The sequence below is a fragment of the Trachemys scripta genome, chromosome 24, assembly GCF_013100865.1.
Source record: "Trachemys scripta elegans isolate TJP31775 chromosome 24, CAS_Tse_1.0, whole genome shotgun sequence".
Taxonomy (NCBI): domain Eukaryota; kingdom Metazoa; phylum Chordata; order Testudines; family Emydidae; genus Trachemys; species Trachemys scripta.
The window spans coordinates 5249721-5267162 of NC_048321.1; the positions used below are offsets into that span (position 1 = coordinate 5249721).

The window sequence follows — 17442 nt, forward strand, 5'->3', positions numbered from 1 at the left end:
CCCCATGTTTCAGAGGGGAAACTGAGGCACAGAGAGGCTAAGTGACTTATACCAAGCAGGATTGAACCTGGGGCCTCTAGAGCTTAGTTCATGAGCCTCTACTGCATAAGCTATAAGCCAACTGGCTATTAGCTAGGGTTGTAGAACAAACTAATTTTTTCTCTCTCTCTCTCTAAGTTGTCTCAGTGCCACTAGATGGGACAGAACATCACACCCAGAAGCTGTGTGGGTTATACAAGGTCACACAGGGAGTCTGACATTGCAGGGAATTGTCTTGCCCAAGTCCTAGGCTAGTGTTCTAAGCACTGGACCATCCTTCCCAGGACCGGCTCTAGGCACCAGCAAACCAAGCACATGCTTGGGGCGGCACAATTCCAGGGGAGGGATTTTTTTTGTTTTTGTTTTGCTTCAGCACTTGCGCTCTCAGAGGGGTTTTTTTTTGTTTGTTTTGTTTTGCTTGGGGCAGCAAGACCCTGATCCTTCCTCTCCCTTAAACTCCCTCAGGAGACCCAGTCCTTATAAATCTGAATGAGAAACAATACTAAAAACGAGTAACAACTCCCTGCTGTGCCACACACTGCCCTGGGCCAATCCCTTGCTTCTCTGTGCCTTGGTTCCCCCTCTGTGCAATAGCGATAGTAGCCCTGCCCTGCCCTCTAGAGGTGTGAGCTGTTATCCAGTGGACATCTCTGCACTCTGAGATCATTGCTAAGACCAAGCAAGGTGCTTGGTACAGGATGGAAAGAATGAGTAGCCTCTTCCGGGTGTTCCAAGCCCAACTGAACTGAATTGCTCTGTGATCCCTGTAGCTCTGTTACGCACAGCACTGTCCATATAAAGGGAGAAGATCCTCTTGAGAAGGGTCTGAGAGGAACCTACCCCTATTGGATTTGACAATCCCAGTGAATCAGCTGGACAAGCCCTCCTCCAAGCCCTGAGCTGAGGAGATCAGAGTGAGAGGAAGCCTTTCACTGATCTGTAAATATTTATCAACATTTATGGGGGCAGAATGGGGGAGGGAAGATTTGAAGATAAGGACAGACCTCTCGAGCCCACTTCATTTGGGGGAAAGTCACTCGTTTTTGTCCCCCAGTTACCTCCATTCCGCACAGAGCTGTTGTTCTCTCACCTTTAACACTAAAAGTTATTTACATCAGTTCTTGGTTTCCGAGGGTTGAGTGTAGCTGGACTCAACGTTCTGGAAGGCACTTGGTGTTCATGAAGTTTGGGAGCATTTCATTTACACTAAAGAAATGGATCCCAAATCATATTATGTTTCCTGCAAGAACAGTTTTTGTGTCCCTCATTTTGGGTCTTTGTCGCACATTAAACTCTGCATCTGGGCCTTCGCGGGTTGAGAGAGAAATGAACACATGCTTTTTCTTTAAATCTGGAGCAGGGACCCAGGTAGAGGTGGGGCTGGGGAGTCCACATGGGAGAGAAGTGCCTTCAGTGCACATACTGTAGGAAAAGTAAAGTGGAACTTAGTGCTCATTGGATCACTTGATGATTACCTGTTCTGTTCATTCCCTCTGGGGCACCTGGCATTGGCCACTGTTGGAAGACAGGATACGGGGCTAGATGGACCTTTGGGCTGACCCAGTATGGCCGTTCTTATGTTCTTAGCAACAGAGGGTCCTGTGGCACCTTTGAGACTAACAGAAGTACTGGGAGCATAAGCTTTCATGGGTAAGAACCTCACTTCTTCAGATGCAAGAAGCTTATGCTCCCAGTACTTCTGTTAGTCTCAAAGGTGCCACAGGACCCTCTGTTGCTTTTTACAGATTCAGACTAACACGGCTACCCCTCTGATACTTATGTTCTTAGTTATGCCCATAAGGGAATCCCACCTGGAGAGAAACCCTGTCAAACTGCTGCCAAGGGGAAAAGCAACTCAACACTTAGGAAGAATCAGAGACACCACATGGAGGAGAAAGTGGAGATGCGTTTCCATTTGGGGTCTAGTCCATGCACAATAATAAAATGGAATGGAGTGATTGGGGGGAATAGAGCTAGGTGCTGGGGGTAGTTATTGTTGAAGGACCAGGAAGAGATGAAAGGAGGAGAGAGAGCAGGTTCATGGGGATCCCCAAGGGAATAGATGTTGGGAACCAGAAAGGGAGGGAGGTAGGGAATGGGGAATGACCAAGGGGATTGTGACATGATGTTACCCTTGTGTTCACACCCTACACACTGTTGTGATAATTTTTGTATAAAGTATGCCTTGTGAGGTATCATTTGAAAACTCATAATCTGCTGATTATTATTGTCCTGGTAAAACACATGTGGCAACATTGTATGTAAAGTTATAAAATACCGCTGTATGGTGTTGTTAACACATGTTCCAAACCCCACAACCTTGCCTAAAATGAGGTTGGGAAACAAGTCTATCCTAAACAAAGGAATGTGTGCTCTGCTTAATTTACATTTATGCAGTAAACAGAGTCATCAAGCGGGAAGGGAAACAAAGAAAGCTCAAACAGGTGAGAACAAAAGCAGCAGGGAACATCCTTCCACACAGACTCTTTGTCCCCTAGTGCCTAGCTGGAAATGTTTTTCAAGAGAGGGACTGAAATTATAAAAAGGAGGGACAAACACCCAGAGGGACTCCTCTCCCCACATCCATCGCATTCACTGCATCTGAAGCAACAAAAGAAGCATTTGTTGAACTCTGGGAAAGAGGTCCTGACTTATAGTTTGGCCAGTAAAACTGCTGAAAGCATGTGGTGAGAAATGTTAATTAATGGAGCTATCCTATCTCCTAGAGATAGAAGGGACCTTTAAGGTCATCAGGTCCAGCCCCCTGCCTTCACTAGCAGGACCAAGTACTGATTTTGCCCCAGATTCCTAAGTGGCCCCCTCAAGGATTGAACTCACAACCGTGGGTTTAGCAGGCCAATGCTCAAACCACTGAGCTAATCTGATATAGTTTATTAAGTTAGATGTTAGTAAACCTCTTATCTTTAATTTTTGTAACCATTTCTGACTGATTCCTCATTGCTTGTACTCACTTAAAATCTCTGTCTTTGTAGCTAAGCAATTTGTTTTATTGTTTTATCTAATCCAGTGTGTTTAAATTGTGTCTGAGAAAGTCCATTTGGGGTGACAAGTTATGTGCATATTTGCTATTAAAGCAATAACTGACTTTATATAAACTTGTATTGTCCTGGAGAGGGCTGGGCAGTACAGGATATATATTTCTGGGGGGAAATCTAAGACTGGGAGTGAGTTGGGGTCACTCTGCAGTATAACCAAGACTGGTAAGAGCACACAGACATAGCTGGGAGTGACTTGCATGCTGGAGGCTGTTTGTGAGTAGTCCAGCCTGGAGGTTACAGCAGCAAAGCAGTGTAAAGGGCACCCCAGGCTGACACAGCTCCTCATTGGTCTGGATTGTACTCCAGGTGTGTCACACCTCCACAGGAACGGGGGAGGCATAGGGGGCGTGCCCAGCACTGACAGACACTGCTGTTCAAAAGAACCTGATTTTGCATGCATGAGGCATTTGCACATGTGCAGCGGGATCCACAGTGACAGTAACTAGAAGAAGCAGAGGCACTGTCAGGGGCCAGGGAGGAGAGGCAGTGGAAAGGAGCTGAGGACTCTGTGGAGACCAAGGATGCCAGGTGGTAGGAACCAGAGTGGGGAGCTGTGTAGTAGGTGGAACTGAAAGCATTGGAGCCTGGTTACGGGAGAGCACCAGGGATGGTGGTGGGGGAGCCAGAGTAGAAGGGACCTGCAAGCCAATAGCTTAGGGAGACTGTGCAGATAAGCAGGGTGTAGGAGGCAGTGTGGCCTAGAGAACAGCACACTAAACTGGGACTTGGTAGACCTGGGTTCTATTCCCATCTGTGGCCTGCTGGGTGACCTTGAGCAAGTCATGCCCTTGCTCTGTGCCTTAGTTTCCCTGTCTATAAAATGGGGATAATTAGAAAGCCTTTATGATCTACTGATGAAAAGTGCTAGCTATTTGCTGATCTAGTATTTGGGCTATGCAGATCAATGATCTCCAATCCCTTGGCTGTGTGAGAAATGTTACAAACCATAGTGATTAGAACTGGACATCCAGCATAAAATGCCCATGGAAAGAGATTGCTCTGCTGACATCTAGATATGGAGCCTTATTTGAAATGAAGAGCCCCTGAGGCTTCAGACTGTTCTGAGCCTTGGGGCGGGGGAAGGCCTGATTTCCCTGCTGAACCTCAGAGTCTAAAGGCCTGACACCTCCCAGAGCCATGCCAGCATGAGCTAAGCTAAGCAGAGATGGACCTTCAGTGCAGCAGGGGATACTGTGTATGGGAATTTCCATTTTGCAGCTATGGGACAATACCCGAGATTCAGCTGCGCCATAAACAGAAAATTAGAAATGTGGATATGGAATCAAAAAGCAGGTGATTTCATTTCTCCTAATAACGCAGTTTTCTCCCATTTCTTATGCAAAAAAATATCAGCTGCCCATAGTAGGTGGCAGTCCAGTTCCACCCCAGCAATTAGACCATACGTGGACAAATGACCAAACAGTACCACTAGGAGGTCTGGTTAAAAGGTTTGATAGTGACAGACACCTTGCAGGCAATAGATACAAATGGCTTAATTCTGTAATGTCTTGTAGTGACAGTGACAGTAGGTAAGCCAAGTTTGGGCAGGACATGAGCAATATATCCAGCGCGACGAATTTATTGAGAACAACATCTTTAACAGCTTTTGCAAGGCTTCAAAGGCTCCAGCTAAAGGAGGTTTCCCTCAGTAGCCAAAATGCTGGGAAGGCCATCAGCCGGCAGAATTGTTTTCTGCCCCCTACTGGTGTATTCTCTGCAAAGAGCTCCCCACTGTTCTGATGCCCAGATGTGTTCCTCCCCAGAAGTCTGCGTACTAGCATTAGCAGATGAATTAAATCTTCCACTGAACAGATGTGTCTGTGAGTAGCCAGATGTGGAACGCTCAGGGGATGGAATTTTAACACTGACCCCTAAAGATCCTGGGTACGAAGTCTCCTGGATGGGCTGGGAGGCTCGCAGTTGTGGGTGCCCGCTCCCACTGTCACTTGTTTTCATTGACAGAGCAAGGGAGCTATGCGGGGGAGGTAGTGTAGGCTACAGCTCTACGGTTAGTGTCCTGGAGGAACCGCTCCTTATAGCATACAGATCCTTGGGAATAGGCCAAGACTTTAGCCACAGAGACCCTGCGTGCAGCATGGTCACTGTCAGAGAGAGGATGCTGGAGCAGATGGGTGGGACTTAGGGACCCCTTGATGCTGACTGGAAGTGGGGGTTCATAGGGTTTTACAGGGATGTCCTCAGTCAGATAGGGATCCCCTGCTGAATATCAGGTATTTGCCAAAGGGTGGCACATGAGGTCTCTACAAGAGCCAGTGATTGCCATAATCATTGAGAAATGTCTGTTCTGATACTGTTTAAGGAGTTATGAATCTGTGCAGAACATTGTGTTCTTAAGGGCTTGGAGTCCACAAGGGGATGTATCTCGGCAATGTTCCTATCTGGTAGGAGGTAACTGACACTTATCTCCCTGTCTGGCCCTGATGGGACTATGTTGTCCGCCTATTGGTACACTGAGACAGATGCGAATTGAGAGATTGTGAAATCTACAAGAGAACCAAGCAGGGGGCAGGAGGGTCCCGTTTATGAATAAAGACAAAGGCTTGGTCTGGTCTGTCTCGACATGCAAAAGGATGAACTGAATCCATCCCTGAGGAGGCAAACTTACAGCGTGCATGTCTCTTGGAGGAAGGTCACAGCTGTAAAACACTGCAAGGATTCTGGGTGAGCAATATTTTATTAGGAATGAGATTTGCATGAGCAATACTTCGTTAGACATGATGCTAGCTTATTAATCTAGTGGCACCTTAGAGACTAACAAATTTATTAGAGCATAAGCTTTCATGGACTACAGCCCACTTCTTCGGATGCATATAGAGTGGAACCTACATGCATCCGAAGAAGTGGGCTGCAGTCCACGAAAGTTTATGCTCTAATAAATTTGTTAGTCTCTAAGGTGCCACAAGTACTCCTGTTCTTTTTGCGGATACAGACTAACACGGCTGCTACTCTGAAACTTATTAATCTAGGCTTTAGAATGTGTGATTTTATGTCATACGCAGCCATTTGTTTCCAATCTCTCTACTTGCTATGACCGGAGTCTCTGTGCTTGGTTAAATAAACGTAGATTTGTTTAGAGTGACATCAGAGTCTAAGAGCGGTGTGTTAAGCAGAGCAGTGATGTGGGGTGCAGTTGGTACGCTGGTGAGTAGTTTCTTTGGAAGCAGCTGATCAGTGGATACTGCCAGTGTCCAGTGGAGCAGAGGCTGGATGCTCCAGGGAGATACTCGGAGGTCTTGGGGGTTGGTCTGTGTCTATTGCTAAGGAGCAGAGGGACAGTGGGGCCTGTGTAGACCTAGAGGGGAGGGCTGACGGAGTTGGGGAGCAGAGCTGACCCTGGTAGGCACAGACAAGGCAGCTTTGTGCTAAGGGCAGGTGCAGGGCCGGCTCTGGCTTTTTTGCCGACCAAGGCGGCAGGGGAGGGCGCTGAGCCCGGCTGCGGGCCGCTCTCCCCGACTGGCCGGAGCACCAGGGGGAGGGCGGAGAGCCCGCTGTGGCTCCGCTCTCCCCGGTGGCCACAGCGCCGGGGCGAGCCCGGACGGGGCTCCGTTCTCCCCGGCGGCCAGAGCGCCGGGGGAGGGTGGAGAGCCCAGCTGGGGCTCCGCTCTCCCCGGCGGCCGGAGCCGGAGCACTGCACCACGCCGCGCCGCCCCCCTCCAGGTGCCACCCCAAGCACAAGCTTGGTGGGCTGGTGCCTGGAGCCGGCCCTGGGCAGGTGGTAGCAAGGGGCCCACACCCCTGGTACCCCCAGAAAGCATCACAATGGGGGCTGGATCTGATTCTGCATGGCTCCTCCCGTCCCCATTTCTGAGCCCAGCTGCATTTCCCTGGGGCTAGACCCCCGACCCCTTTTCCTGGTCAAGAACATCCCCAAGAAATCCACACCCTCCCACCCGGAGTCACTCCCCAGCCCACGCCCCGCAGCAGCAGGGCACGAGCCAGGGAGTCACTTGGGCGCAGAGTCCTCAGCCCTGTGTAGGCAGCTGCTGCTCCTATTAACCCTTTGGGAGCCACAGCCAACCCCGCTGCCGCATCCCCCAGTCTGGCAGTGTGGGAAGTGTCAGGATGGATTCAGCACCACAGTGGAAGCTCCTCTCCTCTCAGGGCCATCTCTGCTCCCTCGCAGCGAGGACATTCACTGTGAGGATCCCGGCCAGCAGGGTTCCCAGCACCCCCAGCACAAGGATCCCCTTGGCGTGGCAGTAGGACAGTGACGTGGCCTGGGGCGGGGTGGGACCTGAAGAAATAAATCAATGGTTAGGGGATTTCCTCATCCTGGAAAACCCATATCCGCACCAGGGGCTGGGAACTCTGACTCCGAAGAGCCCGGGTGGGGATGGGACGCAGATGCCCAGCTGTTCCTGTTGGGCCAGATGCAGCACAATGCTCAGTACCCCCAGCCATAGATTTTCCCGCCCAGCACCAGGATGGGGTGTAGGAATTGGGGAGTAGCCCTTTAAAAAGCCTGCAAGTCCACTAGTGGTGCTCACTGTGCCCTAGAACCCAGCCAGAGCAGCAGTGTGTATATATATGAGCAAGCCCTGCACAGGCCGTTCCGTGCTGCATGCGTTCGAGGGGGAGGGATGTAGCGAGCGTCACCTTCACAGGCCACCTTGGGGGAGGCGCTGGCCGAGCTGTTGCTGACGGGGTTCATGGCCGTGCAGGTGACGGGCGAGTCCTCGTCTCCCAGTCTGTGCTGGACCAGCAGGGATTCCTCAATGGAGAAAACAGGGGCCCCTGCTGGGCGCGTCCAGATGTATTTGATGGTCTCATTCCCCACCCCGGCGCTGCAGGTGAAGGTCACGTTGCAGGTGCCATTCCCAGCCATCACAGAGTGGATCCTGATCTCCGGCTCCGAAAGTCGCTCTGGGGCCGAGGTTGGGGATGAGAAATATAAAATAACATTGTACAGAGGCTGCTGTGGAGAGAACCCACTGCAGGTCCCGCCCTGCGACAGCCAGAGGCTACAGTGGTGGGGAGTGCTGAAACCCGAGGGTTAATGGCCTCCCACTTAGAGACCGATTCCCACAGGTGAGAACAATGCCAGCCTCCCAGAGCCTGACCCGGGTAGGGGTTAGCTGAGCCCCCATCCAGTTGCAGACCCTGATTCTGTAGGACATTCAGTGTTAAAAAGTAAAAAATCATTATCCTGCGTTTTTAGGTGAGATCTTCACAATGCTCTGAAAGGTGCAAATAGCTGCCATAGGGGGGCGTGTTTGATCTACAATCACAGATCCCCTTAAAAGCAGTGGAGGCCAAGCAGCCTATTTCAGGCTCCTCAGAAGGAGCCATCCACACTCTTTATATCGAACCCCCCTGCTACAAACAATAGAGGGAATGCCCAAGGAAGGTCAGAGCTAAGCTGTGTGGGCGGGGAGAGGGTTCTCTGCTTGTAGACGCAGGGACTAGTAGACTGGCAGCAGGTGGGGTGTGTTTTACACACTATCTACACTAGAAAGTCTTTGCCGCCAAGGCTATATCGGAAGAAGTCCGCCGGCAAGCCCTCCTAGCAGAGATGCGGCTTATATCAGCGAGAGTTCCCGACGACATAAGCTATTCAAGCAACAGGACCTATTTGCTGGCATAACAGCGTCAACGTGAAACCTTTTGCCGGCAACGCTATGGTAGTTAGGAGAAGGGTTTTTCACAAGTATGTCAGCGAATCTTTTAAATGTAGCAGCCTGAGCTGCACAAAGTGAGGAAGAGGAGTGAGCCTGACAACACTGAGAGGGAACAGAGATATGGGGCTTCTTGGGCACGGAGTCCACTGGAGGGGCAGATGTGGGGGTTTCTGCTCTTCTGTATTTCTCCAACAGCCCGGGAGATATGACTCTATGGATGTTCTTTGTAAATAAGCAAGATGGCCCCAGAGTAGCCCTCCCTTGGAGCATTGATTTTTCCTCCTAGCAGAAACAGCCCAGGATGTTGGCAACCTGCTCAGGCCCAACGGGCAATGCTCCATATAGCACCCAGACATTATAATTGTCAAGGTGGGGCCCTCTTTGCTCTGTGAGGGCATTACAGAGCCTGGATGTAAGGACTTGTGGGACTAGAACCCAGCTCTGCAGAGCCCAGGACAGCTAATGGTCCTACATTGCCACTGGGAGGCTGTAGAGAACCATTTCCAAGGTGCACTAGGGAGATTAGGCGCTGCAGAAAGTACCGCCCAAAGGGACTAGAGTGACAGCACCCTGCAGCCTTCTGATTGGTGCAGGCTCACTATTTAACCTGAGGGTGGACTAGCAAGTTGTCTGGGCACCTACAACAATTTCTGGCTTGCTGTGATGTCACACCTCACCTTGCTTTCTGATCTCTGGTCTCTGACCCAGGCCTGACCCAACACTCACCTCCTGATTCCAGTCTGGTAACTATCTCTGATCTCCACTCTCCAACCCTGGCCTGACTCTGACTCTTGCCGATCAAGCATAGCTTCAGCATTTACTCTGATCCCTGCTTGCTGATTATCACCTCATGGATATCCTTGACCTGTGGGCACTAGCCCAGCTGTGACCACTAGGCCAGACTGCCTACACCCTGGTCCTTTGCACTGGGCCACTTTCTATAAGAGCTGACCTTGTTTTGCTGTACCCAAACTAAACTTCTGGGGCCAGTTGTCAACTCTTGCGATGTTATGGCAAGTCTTATGATTTTTAGTGTTCGTTTTTTTCATCCTCCCAGTGCTGGAGGATCTCAGATTTCATTTAAAAAAGAAATAAGTCTGTAGCTTTCATAGCTGCAGGGCAAAGCTTGGTAGCCTGAAGCAAGTGAGACCCTAAAGGCCCCAAAGCCAGAAGGCAACTAACCCCACTCTCCAACATTTATTATTTTTAACATAATCTCATGATGTTTTAAGCCAATCTCATGATCTTGGCGGCCTGACTCATGATTTTTTAACATTTGGGCCTGGCGATACTGTCAGAAAATCACTGGCAATTTTTAAATCAAGATTGGATGTTTTCCTAAAAGATCTCCTCTAGTTAAAACATGAATCCTTTTGGGGCAGGTTATCCAGGAGGTCAGACTAAAAGATCACAATGGTTCCTTCTGGCCTTGGAATCTGTGAAAATTGTATGCCACCTGCAAGCCCAGCCCTGCCTAGCTATCGTCTTGACGCTGGGGTCTATTTTAAGCATAAATTCCCCACCACCACCACCCCCCACACACTCACTGTGGATGTGCAGGTCATAGCTACATAAGATATTGCTATATGCACTTGCTATCTCCCAGCTGTACATGCCAACGTCTGCCAGCATCAGGTCACTGATCTCCAGCGAATAGCTCTGGTTGTGGAGTCTTGCTCTCCCTCGATATCTCTCGTCCTCCATCGAAATGTGGGGCAGCGCTCCAGGGGCCCCTGGGGTGATAACTGCCAAAGGCCCACGTGACGCATGGGCTTCAGCGTTGGCAGGGGAGGGGCCATGCCAGGTGATGCTCTTGAAGGCTCCAGGATTGAGTACAGGGAAAACGATGGATTCTCCCAGAATTCCGTTCACTGACACCGGGAGACAATGTACGGTGCCCGGACTCGCATCTAATACAGAAGACAAAGGAGACTTGAGGAAACTGTTATACCAATAGAATAAAAACCAGCAGGATCTTATTAAGAGGGATAAGGCAAAGATGCCACATTTATTGTAAATATACTGATAAAGCAAAAGATAAAAGTAAACAACGTTGTTTGACTACTTATTTCCTATACACACACACACACACACATAGAGAGAGAGAGAGAGGTTCATTCCCACAATCATTCATTCAAGTTCTGTATAGGTGTTATAGTTACCAGCCTAGAAGTTGCTCATGCCAAGTTACTGGCCAGGTATTTTGGTCATGAGGATGGAGCCGAGTCTGTGTCAGGTGCACCTGATGCTCCTGGAGGCTGGCAGCAGAACCAGAGACTCAAAGTCATCAGTCTTTAGAGTCCATTCTTATAGGAATTAATTCCTATGTTAGTCTATGGGAACTGTTTCATCCTGCTGTTGCTGACTCAATCAGCAGATGGCACATTCCTGTCCAAAGTGGCACATTCCTGGTGGCTCCACACTGTCCAAAGTTTGTGTTTCTCATCCTTCCAGGTGATGGGGTGGATCCCAGTTTACCCTCAGGGGGTTGTCTGGTGGTCCTACTCGACACATTCTTCGGCCGATGGATACTCCCTTTCTAGGCTGGCACCTCCCTAACCATTTATGTACATCAAGCATTCATCAGCATACATTCCACATCTTAACCATATTTTAATTTACTGTCTCCACCACTTTCGGGGTGTGTGCTAATTCATTTGAGACTCCCGGCCCTTTAATCACAGAGGGTGGGGGTCTGTCCTAGGAGCCGTTGAATGAAGTGAAAGTCACTTAACAGCTTATAGTGTTTGTTTACATTGTATCAATTACTTCAAGAACAAAAGTCAATTAACTTGTTTGTAAGTTTTACATAGTAGTAAAGTACCTTTCACAGGATAGACATAATCAATGGTTTCTACAGACAGCAGCTTACAAGTTTTAACAGAAGACCCAAGAGATTTTTGTACTTGGTGAAACTGTTGGATTTTAAAGTGTGGGGGACAAATTATGAGGAGGTCACTGTCACTTGGGGGAATCGCTGTTAGTACCTTCTTTTATATCCCTACAAAACTGACCAACTCCTGTCCCCACCCTCCCTTCCAGCCCTGGTATCCCAGCCCTGTCACTTGAAGGGGGCTTTCTGTACAATCATAATAACCCCCAGCCCTTCTCTAGCCCCGCCCAGGCTGGAGTCCCAAAGCCTTTCACTCACAGGAGTGATTTGGGTCTCACAGCCCTGCTGCGCAGCAGAGAATTACAGTCCCAGCCCTTTACAATTCCCCCTCCTGTGCCCCCTGCACAGGGACTCATGGTATTCAGTGGCATCGAGTCACCACACCGGACAGCAGAAGCTTCAAAGAGCCAGCGCCAAGCTTGTATCTCTGTTTAGCAGAGGAGGAAATGGAAGCCATGGGGGGGCGGGGGCACAATGAGTTGCTGGCAGAGCCGGGAATAGGAGCAGCTGGGTTCAGTTGCTGTGAGTCCAGGCTGCAGGTTTCATGCTGCTTCGCGCCTGCCCCATGCTCCCTGCTGCCTGTGCAGGGGTGTCAGGGCTTCAGAGAAGCAGCACATCTCCCAGCATAGCCCTCCTGGCTGGCTCCCAGACCTGCACTCTCTCCTTCTTCCCCCTAGGCTTCATGAAATACTCTAACTCTAACTGTGACCACAGAGTCTTGTACACCCGGTCAGCTGAGCTGCAGCCTCCCTATGCCCAGCCATCGGAGACACACCCCATTTTCCAACTACCCAGAAGCCCAGACTGGATCTCAGGGATGGATCACTTGACGATTGCCTGTTCTGCTCATACCCTCTGAAGCCCCTGGCATTGGCCACTGTCGGAAAACAGGATACTGGGCTAGATGGACCATTGGTCTGACTCAGTCTGGCCGTTCTTATGACCTCAGGCCAGGTAGCAATGGGAGCTTCTGTGCTTCTCTTTCTTGCTATTAACCAGCGTTGACTTTGGAAATAATGTCTCCCATCCCCTTGATGTAACTCCCCCAAGGGGTGGATATGTCCCTCCGTCACTTACCTCTGGGCTGGGAAACCATAAGCAGGAAGAGAAGGAAGGCACGGGGAGCTCCCTCCATTGGTGGAGGGTGGGCTGCAGAGTAGGGAGCAGTCGAAGGCAAGCACCCAGGCTGATCAGTTAGAGACTGAGGTGATCTGAGCATCTGGGTCTGGAGGACAGGGATTCTGGGATCGCCCCACTGAGCGGTGAGGCTGTGCGAGAATAAATTGAACGTCAGCAGCTTCGAAGCTTCCTTCCCATCATATCTTGATTTAAGTAAGGCTTTTGACAGCCTCACATGACATTTGCATAAGCAAACTAGGGAAATATGATTTAGATTGGATTACTAGAAGGAGGGTGCACAACTTGTTGAAAGACCGTATTGAAAGAGTAGTTATCAATGGTTTGCCATCAAACAGGGAGGCAGTATTTAGTGGGATCTCACAGGGGTCAGTCCTTGGTCCGGGTACTATTCATTATTTTCATGAATGACTTGGGTAATGGAATGGAGAATATGCTTATAAAATTTGCAGATGACACCAACCTGGGAACAGTTGCAAGCATTTTGTAGTACAGAATTAGACTCCAAAACGACCTTGACAAATTGGAGAACTGGTCTGAATTCAACAAGATGAAATTCAATAAAGACAAGTGCAAAGTACTTCACTTAGGAAGGAAAAATCCAATACACAACTACAAAAATGGGGAACAACTGGCTAGGTGGGATTACTGGTGAAAAGGCTCTAGGGATGATAGTGGATCACAGATTGAATATAGATCGACAATGTGATGCAGTTGTGAAAAAGGCTAATATCACTGTGGGGTGTATGAAGAGTGCCATATGTAAGACACAGAAGGTAACTGTCCCGCTCTACTCGGCACTGATGAGGCTTCAGCAGGAGTACTGGGTCCTATTCTGGGCACCGCACTTCAGGAAAGAGCTGGACAAATTGCAGAGAGTCCAGAGGAGAGCAGCAAAAGCGATAAAGGGTTTAGAAAACCTGACCTATCAGGAAAGGTTAAAGAAACTGGGCACATTCAGTCTTGAGAAAGGAAGACTGAGGGAGGACCTAGTAAGTGTCTTCAGGTACATTAAGGGCTGTTATAAAGAGGACGGGGATCAATTGTCCTCCATGTCCACTGAAGGTAGGACAAGAAGTAATGCACTTCATCTGCACCAAGGAAGATTTAGGTTAGATATTAGGACTAACTCTAAGGGTATGTCTACACTACGGGATTAATCCGAATTTAGATAATTCGGATTTGAGATACAGGTTGTATAAAGTCGAAATGAGTGCGGCCACACTAGCACAGTAATTCGGTGGTGTGCGTCCAAGTACCGGGGCTAGCGTCGATTTCTGCACCGTTGCACTGTGGGTAGCAAATCCATAGCTATCCCATAGTTCCCGCAGTCTCCCGCGCCCATTGGGATTGTGGGTTAAGATCTCAGTGCCTGATGGGACAAAAAACATCGTCGCAGGTGGTTCTGGGTACAGTCTCACTTCCTCCCTCCCTCCCTCCCTCCCTCCCTCCCTCCCTCCCTGCATGAAAGCAACGGACGGCAGACAACCATTTTCGCGCCTTTTTTCTTGGGTGGGTGAACACTGCAGACTCCATACCACGGCAAGCATGGAGCCCGCTGAGGTCAAGACAGCACTCATGAATATTGCAAACACCTCGCGCGTTCTCGTGGAGTTTATGCTCAGCCAGGACCAGAAAAACGAGGAGAGGAGGCAGCGGCGGCGGCAGCATGATGAGGACATGGACACAGACACGGATACAGAATTCAGTGAAACCACAGGCCCCGGTGCTTTGGAGATCATGTTGTTAATGGGGCAGATTCTATCCATGGAACGCCGATTCTGGGCCCGGGAAACAAGCACAGACTGGTGGGACCGCATAGTGTTGCAGGTCTGGGACGATTCCCAGTGGCTGCGGAACTTTCGCATGCGTAAGGGCATGTGACAATGCGGTTCTGGCGGAACCCAACTGAGAGTGCCAACTCAGGACAAATTGCTCAAATAGGGCAGTTACAGCCCAAGGCTGGGGTTTTTCCACCTCTAAGGCAAACCAAACCAGCCAGACTAAGAGGACTTCAGTCTCACCCCACTGGCTAACTGCAAGTCTCACAAGCAATCTCCTTAGATACTCCAGTTTCCCAGTATTACCACCAGTACCACTCGTTATGGGGACAAATGGTTATGAAAACCAATACCCCAGTAAAAGAAAAAGGTTCTCCTGATCCCAAAGGACCAAGCCCCAGACCCAGGTCAATATACAAATCAGATCTTACCCACAAATCACGCTGTTGCCAATCCTTTAGAATCTAAAATCTAAAGGTTTATTCATAAAAGGAAAAAGATAGAGATGAGAGTTAGAATTGGTTAAATGGAATCAATGACATACAGTAATGGCAAAGTTCTTGGTTCAGNCGCATAGTGTTGTTGCAACAATGATCTATATGGTCCCAGTTTATGTCAATAACGTCACAGGGCACTATCATGGAACTTTGTGACTTGCTGTCCCCTGCCCTGAAACGCCAGAATACCAAGATGAGAGCAGCCCTCACAGTTGAGAAGCGCGTGGCGATAGCCCTGTGGAAGCTTGCAACGCCAGACAGCTACCGGTCAGTCGGGAATCAATTTGGAGTGGGCAAATCTACTGTGGGGGCTGCTGTGATGCAAGTAGCCAAAGCAATCACTCAGGTGCTGCTACGAAAGTTAGTGACTCTGGGAAATGTGCAGGCTATAGTGGATGGTTTTGCTGCAATGGGATTCCCTAACTGTGGTGGGGCAATAGACGGAACCCATATCCCTATCTTGGCACCGGAGCACCAAGCCACCGAGTACATAAACCGCAAGGGGTACTTTTCAATGGTGCTGCAAGCACTTGTGGATCACAAGGGACGTTTCACCAACATCAACGCGGGCTGGGCGGGAAGGGTTCATGACGCTCGCGTCTTCAGGAACACTACTCTGTTTAAAGGGCTGCAGCAAGGGACTTACTTTCCGGACCAGAAAATAACCGTTGGGGATGTTGAAATGCCAATAGTTATTCTTGGGGACCCAGCCTACCCCTTAATGCCATGGCTTATGAAGCCATACACAGGCAGCCTGGACAGGAGTCAGGAGCTGTTTAACTACAGGCTAAGCAAGTGCAGAATGGTGGTAGAATGTGCATTTGGCCGTTTAAAAGGCCGCTGGCGTTCATTATTGACTCGCTCTGACCTCAGCCAAAGAAATCTCCCCATTGTTATTTCTGCTTGCTGTGTGCTCCACAATCTCTGTGAAAGTAAGGGGGAGACCTTTATGGCGGGGTGGGAGGCTGAGGCAAATCGCCTGGCTGCTGATTACGCGCAGCCAGACACCAGGGCGATTAGAAGATCACACCATGAAGCGCTGTGCATCAGAGAAGCTTTGAAAACCAGTTTCATGGCTGGCCAGGCTACCGTGTGAAATATCTGTTTGTTTCTCCTTCATGAAAACCCTCCCCCTTTACTGACTGATTTTCTGTAAGGAACCCACCCTGCCCCTTCCCCCAGCTTTCTTTCAAACCAAATAAAGTCACTATCATTTAAAAATCATTTATTCTTTATTAATAGATTAGAAAAAGAGGGAGGGAACCCGGGTGGTATTTGGGAGGAGGATTGCTGGGAAGGAAAAAGCCACAAAGAAAAGGTTAAAAAAATGACAGCCTTTTGCTTGGGCTGTCTACTGGGGTGGAATGGGAAGGTGTACGGAGCCTCCCCCCCCGCGTTCTTACACGTCTGGGTGAGGAGGATACGGAACATGGGGAGGGGGGAGGGTGGAACAGGGGCTGAAGCGGCAGTCTGTTTTCCAGCAGCCGTTCCTGAACCTCCACCAGACGCCGGAGCAGCCCCAGCGTTGCATCCTTCATCCTCTGGTCTTCCTGCCGCCATCTCTCATCTCGATCGTCTCTCCTCTCCTCACGTTGGTCCCTCCTCTCCTCACGTTGGTCCCTCCTGTCCTCACGTTCACTGACTTCTTTCCTATACTTTGAAACTGTTTCCTTCCACTCATTCAGATGAGCTCTGTCACTCCTGCTGGATTGCATAATTTCAGAAAACATGTCCTCCCGCGTCTTCTTCTTACGACGCCTTATCTGTGATAACCTTCGGGATGGAGGAGGGAGGCTTGAGGAATTTGCAGCTGCTGTAGGGAGGGGAAAAAAGAGAGAATTGTTTTAAAAGCTACATTTTGCCGAACAATGCTTATACTCTTTCACGGTGACCAACACTGTTCACATTACATAGCACATGTGATTTCTGTGCAAGGTCGCATTTTGCCTCTTAATGCTGAGTGCCTGTGGCTTTGCTGCTAGAGATCAATCACAGGTCTGGGCAACAGAATTCGGCTTGCATGCGGCCATGGTAAGCTTCAGCGCCGTCCGTGCTTTCCAACATACCAAGCATAGCTTGTAGAGTGCTGCAGAAGCCTGGCCAATCTCAGCCAGTTGGGGGGGGGGCAGTGTGGTGGGGCTTGTCTGGGCCCCTTCAGGCAAGTAGAGTGCTGCGGTTTTTCTGTTAACATTCAGCAGCACCAGAAAACAAACTAACTCTGCAGGAAGATCCCTGCAGGCACCAAACTACCCACCCCCCCGCCCCCGACCCCCCCCCTCGCCATGAATTCTCTGGGATGATCACGGTACCCTCCCCCCACCGCGTGGCTGGTAACAGGGAAGATCCCTGCTAGCCAAACGCGAAAAACTCAGGGCCAATTTCCCATCTGCGCTTGGC

The 17442-nt window shown here is 49.7% G+C and overlaps 1 protein-coding gene across 1 annotated transcript; it reads right to left on the bottom strand.

The window, feature by feature from the left end:
* Window positions 1–7164: 7164 nt before the first annotated feature.
* LOC117869490 (SLAM family member 9-like) lies at window positions 7165–12765 on the bottom strand. The gene is made up of 4 exons (XM_034756344.1): window positions 12708–12765; window positions 10285–10647; window positions 7716–7982; window positions 7165–7353 (listed from the first exon to the last, which is right to left on the bottom strand). The coding sequence occupies exons 1-4, from the start codon at window positions 12763–12765 to the stop codon at window positions 7217–7219; spliced, it is 825 nt and encodes a 274-aa protein (XP_034612235.1). The 3' UTR covers window positions 7165–7216.
* Between the last annotated feature and the right edge of the window lie 4677 nt (window positions 12766–17442).

What these genes read in the sequence shown, in the direction of transcription:
- LOC117869490 (XM_034756344.1), bottom strand. Translation starts at nt 12,765, where the DNA reads ATGGAGGGAGCTCCCCGTGCCTTCCTTCTCTTCCTGCTTATGGTTTCC. An exon ending in TATGGTTTCCCAGCCCAGAG is followed by an intron (nt 10,648 to 12,707) that starts GTAAGTGACGGA and finishes CTTCTGTATTAG; the next exon opens with ATGCGAGTCCGGGCACCGTA. An exon ending in CTATGACCTGCACATCCACA is followed by an intron (nt 7,983 to 10,284) that starts GTGAGTGTGTGG and finishes CCTCGGCCCCAG; the next exon opens with AGCGACTTTCGGAGCCGGAG.